Below are 6798 nucleotides of genomic sequence, written 5' to 3' on the forward strand. Positions count from 1 at the left end.
GTAAAGCATGTCTTTTCAACAAATAGAGGCTCTTAATTCCCAGATATTTAGGTGTATGTGCTCCATACCTATTTCATGTGTATGTGCTCCAGACCCTTTCATTCAGACTAAGACTCATTTAATTATATTTATAATGATGAGTATCCTTTGTATGCATGCAGTAAACTTAGTTGAAATAGGAAAAAACTAAGGCAACCATAGAGAAATGGTGGGGGAGAAGAGTGGGAGGGGACCCCCCCACCCAAGGAAAAAATAACTATCTGAGAAATTGATTCTTTCTCTATGCATTGCTATAGTGGGTGAGGTCACTAAATGTTCTTCTTATACGTCTCTTGATCTAAGTACAACACAAAGAGCTGGAAAAAGGGAGGTGAAGCAATCAGAAGGGCAGGGTAAATTCATTCTGCATTGTATTACATGGCTATCACTTCCACCTCTGTGCAATGTATATGTGTATGCTTCATACATAATGATAAATTAGTATCTCTTCAATGCTTTGAAGATGTGTTTAAGGTATGTGTGTTTGTACATAGATATCGTACAGCAAAAAAGACTTGTTTTCCTTGGATGGTAAAAATAATTCACTGCCTGTTGTAAAGTTAGTGTTCAATTTACAGCTCCTATGTACTTATTATTCATCAAACTTGATTATATTGTAGTTTCTTTATGGATTCACTAAAATATACACTAATAAAATCACGTTTGCTTTTTATTATGGACTGTCTCCATGCACAAACATTGTAAGCTGTAAGGAGTTTCTGGTCATAGTGAGTGTAACACTAGATTATTCACCAATTAATGTATTTGTTATGCTATCTTTGGTAGTTGTTGCTAAAGAAAACGTGACAGATTTTTAGTGTCCTTCCAGCACTTTGCAAACATACTCTCTTTTTAGAGGCATTACATGTATTTCAGCCTCATAAGAGAAATAATTCAGTCTGGGTAAGCTATTACAATTTACAACACTTCTCCCTATCTGATGTTATACAACTGGCTGAGAGAAGATTCTGTATTAGAAATTCACTAGATACTTGGTGCCTTATCTTGCTATTGATCCCTTGAAGTCAACAGGCTTGGATACAAAAATCAATGGCAGAATGTGACCCAGAGTGCTTTTACAAAGCTAAGACAGTGCAAAAATTATCCATAAGCATCCACTTCACACACAAAGTAAAAGAAAACGTGTATTAAAGGGACAGATTTTTAAAGGCATTTAAAATGCCTTTGTCCCATGTAAATCAGTGGAAGCAAGGCCTCTAGATACCTTCAAAAATACGATCCAAAGAGCCCACTACATACAAGTGCAGAGGATTGCTTCTGGACAGATGCATACCATCAAGGGGCATTAATGCACATGCTCCTGTGGGTGGTGAGAGGGGGCACTTTAATCAGAATGGCTCTGAGAGCTGCTCTAATTAAAGCATCCAGAGCATCTTGTGTATCAGTGTCTCCATGCTTAAAAATGGCAGCGGGGGCGCTTTATCTAAAGCTTGTTGAACGAGCTTTAAACTGCAGATGGAAACGATCATTTTCACCTGATATGGCCACAGAAAACAGTTTATAGCTGTGACCAAACACAAGTGCATGGCTGCAAACAGCTTAAAAAATGACTGATTGAGTGAAAATTGACCCCTTATTGTATAAGATATCAGATAAAGATGTTACAAAATGTAGCATCTTTTGTAACTTGTGCCTGCGGGGCTCCCAGCTTGCCACTGTTTTCAGAATGGGAGGGGGGGAAAGGGAGCAGAGGAAGTTCAGTCGAGGGGTGGGGTTTAGCCCCCACTGGATGGTGGGGCACCTGTATTGCAGCATCCCGAGGTGTGGGGGGGGGCTCCAATTCACCCACCCCACCATTCTGGAGAGCCCCAAGAATGAGCTCCCTTTGCTGCCTTTCCCCTCTCCCATTCTGAAAACAGCAAGCATGGGCAGAGAGCCTGGCCACTGCTATGGGAACCTGGTTGCAGCCCAGCTAGATTCCCCTCTCCCCGGGAACCAACAGTGAACTTCTGTTTGGTCTGGGGTAACATTGTAATGCAGCAAAAATTGTTCTGAGTTACAGCTGGAAGCTGCACTTGTGTCTGCACCCTTAGATACAGCACCCCTGCCACCATTTTTAACCGCAGGGATGCTGACACACAAGACACTGGAGTCTGCCGGTGCGTGGTATTTACCGCATGCCAGCAGACTCAATTAATCAAGTCTGCTCCAATGCACTGTAATTACAGCGCATCGGAGCACTCCTTGTGTATAGACACCCATGTTGCTCAGGGCTTGTGTGTAGACACCCATGATGCTCTGTCATTGTTAGGATGAGATTAGTCAGCAAGGGGAGAGAAAGGTTGGTCAGGAATGATGCAGTGGTAAAACACAGGGAAAAGTCTTCCCACCAGGCTTCAGCAAATACATTACCGGAAATAATACTGAGATTGGATTAAGGGAAGATATAGGGGATTTTACAATTCAGACCCAGAAAGCAAATCTTGTCAGGAAAAGTAACATTTGCCAGTAGGTGTGGCCTCTATTTAAGTCCCTTTAGTGGAGTCTAATTCTTTACCAGCGAAGTGGTAAGATCATGACTCCGTGGAGAGCAGTAACCTGGGAAAGAAGTGTTGTTAACCTTACAGTGGGGATATTGATCCTTATTAGGAAATACAATATTAGTCTAGTGCATACAGTAGATTATTACATACCATAAGAAACACATCATGTACATCTTAAATGGTGTTAGACACTATGCTGATAAACACTATAGAAAACATAAATACAATGTCAGAGAAAATTTTGCCACACCATTTCATTAAGGGTAGGTCTAATAAATCAAATTATTTACTTTCATTTTAGGATGTAACTTCCCCTATGCTAGAACCATTCGGTGACAGTGGAAGAATGAAAATACTTTTTTTCCTGCATACTAATGTGTGATGATGATATGCTGAAGACGCATAGTCACCTGCACTATATGCCAGATCCCTGGAACTATTTGAGGTATATTTTTCAAAATTAACATGTAAGAGGAAAATAAAAACTCAGAGCTGTGAAAAACTCCCAGTTTTCCCTTTGTGACTATGCACTTTGAAAAGTGTTATTGCATTTTCATGACGTTCCACACTTGGGTGGAACCTGTTCATTTTTAACTTTCAGCTCTAATTCCCAACACAAACCACTCTTAAAATAGCATTCCAGCCTGCTGCCATGTTCATTACTTGAATTAATCATCTATGGATTTAGAGTCCTAAACCTTAAAAACTTTAACCCTTTTCCACATATGCAAAATCAGTTGCCTCACGTGTATGTACATTCACCCCACCATCACAGGGAAGTAAAAACTGTGCCCCATCCTAACATAGATTGCTCCATGCCACGTAATGGTAACAGAACGACTGTCACCCACGAACAGAACTTTTTGTTAATGAAAAATATCTTTAGGATTCAGCTGAGAGATATGTTTAATCAAGAAAGTCCCTGATGATTCTTTGAAGTGCTTTGGTAGGGAGGCTTTTTTTTTGCATGGCTAGTAATACTGGAGTTACAGTTTGGATGCCCACAATCTGGGTCCTGCTGTTGGATTATTGAACCTTCTAGCTCAAGGATTTCTCTAGACCTTTTAGATGTTGATGATTCTGCTTCTCGTTTACCCTATGCTGCCTTTCTCCCATTCTGGCAATATAACAGGGCCACAAAAGTTAATGTGTGCCTTTAAATAGGTGGGCCATAACCAGTGTAGTGCTACATCTAGCTCTGTGAGAGTAGGCACTTTGTTTCACGAACTTATAAACATTCAAAATGTTTCCAATTAACTGCATGGACTGATCTAAATAATCTCAGTTCTTCAAAGTGAAATAACACAACCAGTTCTCATTGAAATAGAATTGATCTCTTAGTCAAGTCTCTCTTTCTGGTGCAGAAAGAGTGATCAAAGATTACTAAGATTTCCAAAACTCAAACAACATTCCTACTATGTGCCTTGTCCACAGGAGTAAGGATTGTCTCAGGATGTTGAGCTCTGCCCTGCAAGATGTCTTGAGCACCTGCTGCTCAGCAGTATAGGCCTTGAAAGAAATGGAAAGAACCCAGATCCTTTGACCTACTCTCCCCAGGCAGTGGGGGAAGATGAGGGGTGAGGAGTTTGTTGAGGAAGCTAACAAATGAGGACCTTGGAGGACTAAATGGGGAGTCAATAGAGTTGAACAACTTTGGGTTACAATTTTTCTGAGGTATCAGATGTTTAGAACTCACGTGGATTAAAAACGGTTGGTGTTCCACGTCTCTGGAAAAAGCAGGACCTTCGTGCTTTGCAGGAGGTGCTTGGCATTTTGCAGGTTTGAGCCCTTGGTCATAAAAATATATATTCTATATATAAAAATACAGCAGATTTACTTGTAAAAGTCAATTCATAAGTGTCCCCCCCTCCACCCCCCCCAACTATGTTTTATGCATTCACAAAGATGTTCGGGATAGATTTCTGAACAGTGCAAAAGACTGTTTTATATTCATAAAAACATACGTTGTAGTACTTTTAAACACCAATTGGAAAAAAGCGGTTGAAAAAGTTTCACCCTCAGAAATTCTGGTCCGAGTCGAACTTTTGCGTAGCAAATTGTAAACAAACTTCTTAGACGGCTAAGACTTCTCATTTCTTTCCAGCTAAAGCAGTCTCAAACACATCAAGTCCTGCTTTGAAGTAAACCTGAGCTGAATTGATGCTGTTCAACACCTTTGACAAGGCTGCTTGAAGGGTCTCATTTGACTGATGTAGCTTGCAGTGTGCCAGCGCCTCTAGCAGTACTGAAAATTGGCTCGTCCTTTCATCCAGCCTATAAAGAATGTTTCTAAAAAAGAACAATGGAAAACAGTAAGCCCTTTCCTCAAACAGATAAAAACAATTACCCCATCAAAAGACATTGCGAATCCCTCAGAGTAAGAGCCACACTTTACAAATGATACACATTAGCTACAGTAAACCTAACCTGCAGCAAATTGAAGAGAGGATGTATTTATTTTTGTTTTGTTGGAGCATGTATGCCAAAATCATTGACAAACTCCATCAAAGACATCTTAGACTCCTCCCTGCCTATTCAGCCATTCAGAATTTCATCAGAATCGCATGCTGGAGCACAATTTATCTCCTTTGAAGTATTTTGCATTATCAAGAGTACTGCTTTTTTTTTTTTTTCTTCCTAGAAAACAGGTTTTAGGTATTACTGGCAACCTTGTACATGGAAAAAAAAATCCAATCTGCACACCTTATTTCACACCCTAAAGGTGAAAGTCTGGCTTCCTGAAGTCAAAAGGAAAAAACTCTCATTGACTGCAAAAGAGTGATTATTTTACCCATAGCCCTCTCTGATGTCACAACCACATTTAATGTTACACACTTAAAGCAGGACGTAAGCACAAGGAACGGCTAAAGTTGTATGAAATTACACGGGTTTTCATGTAAACATCCTTAGGATTTTTTTTTTAATGAAGAGAAAATCACAGAAATAGGAGTGGACTTGTTTAGTCAATCCTGCAGTTGTTATTGCAGCAACAATTACCATAGGACTCTTCGGAGATTTTGTCTGTGGAAGAACCACAATTTAAAGCTATTCAAAGATTTCCATGAGGCTCTGATACGACTCTGAAAGCAGGCTATAAATGTTATCTAAAACCAGATTTAATTATTATCCTAATTAGAGAAGCACATAAATAGCATAAATCTCCACCTGTGAGCTTCTCTGATTGTAAACCAAAGTGTTGGAAGTTTTACATAAAAAGGTGGCAGGTGATTCGATTACAAGACCTTTACCTAAACACATAGGGAGGAAGAAATTTCACAGAAAGAAAAGAAAACAGTAACAAAGAAACCAGGACAGTCTATATACTTCATTAGTAATCTAATTACATGACAGGCCCAGTGGCAATTCTAAATTAGTAATAAAACTGCCAGGGATATTCACCTAGAAGACAGAAGACCACAAAAGAGTATCTTTAGTAGATTACTATCAGCATTGTCTAATTACCAGTCTACAAGAGAGAGAGGTAATGAAGTGACAGGTTAAATGGTAGCTCAGTACAGACACTTAGGCTTAGGAATGATTTGTGTCTATCAGTTCATAAAAAAATATGGTTGGGAATAAAAGAAACCTTTTCAAATATTATACAAATCTATACATAAATCCCATATCTTTTTAAATGCATTTCTTCCTAGCTGAACTCTTTCTCTTCTTTTCCTCCTATAACGAGTATATACATTATATAGTCATAGCACCAAAATAACCATTTGAGGAATAAGCATTGCACCCAACAGGAATACTCAGAGCATATGCTGAGCACTACAAACAATCTAACTATGGAAAAACTACACTAGTATTATGCTCATTTCTATGTTCTGTGCTAAACGTTGGTGTCACTTATGAATACAATATTTCCAAGCCTTAAAGGCAAATGGATTATACTCCATGCTTTCATTTGGGAATATAGTGAACTGTAACAGGTGGGATCTGAGCATGCTGACAGTCATAGGGCTTTTATGGAGGGTTTGGGGAATATCACCAACTTTGAGCTGGGTCCCAGAGCAGTTATACCCTTGGGAACACAAGGAAGAACAAAGACTGTTGCATGCATTATCACTAATCTTCTCTTTTTGAAGTCAATGCAAAAAGTTTCCCACTGATTTCAATGGGAATGATATCTCTAAGAAGCCCCATTTAGTATTTAATAAAGTGTATTGCATTATGCATGTCAGGGGCACTGAGGTCTGGTCATACCTCCAAGCCAGCAAACCAGGCCATAAACTACCTTAAGCAGCAGGAA

At 39.4% G+C, this 6798-nt stretch overlaps 1 protein-coding gene across 1 annotated transcript in view; it reads right to left on the reverse strand.

The window, feature by feature from the left end:
• Positions 1 to 4456: 4456 nt before the first annotated feature.
• LOC102373839 (inactive N-acetylated-alpha-linked acidic dipeptidase-like protein 2) overlaps positions 4457 to 6798 on the reverse strand; it is a 315106-nt gene continuing 312764 nt past the window's right edge. Inside the window, exon 11 of the mRNA XM_025212511.1 lies at positions 4457 to 4832. Within this exon, the coding sequence (XP_025068296.1) occupies positions 4634 to 4832 (199 nt within the window). The 3' untranslated portion in view covers positions 4457 to 4633. The remainder of the gene's footprint in view (positions 4833 to 6798) is intronic.

Source organism: Alligator sinensis, unplaced genomic scaffold, assembly GCF_000455745.1.
Source record: "Alligator sinensis unplaced genomic scaffold, ASM45574v1 scaffold1447_3, whole genome shotgun sequence".
In the NCBI taxonomy this organism is placed as follows: domain Eukaryota; kingdom Metazoa; phylum Chordata; order Crocodylia; family Alligatoridae; genus Alligator; species Alligator sinensis.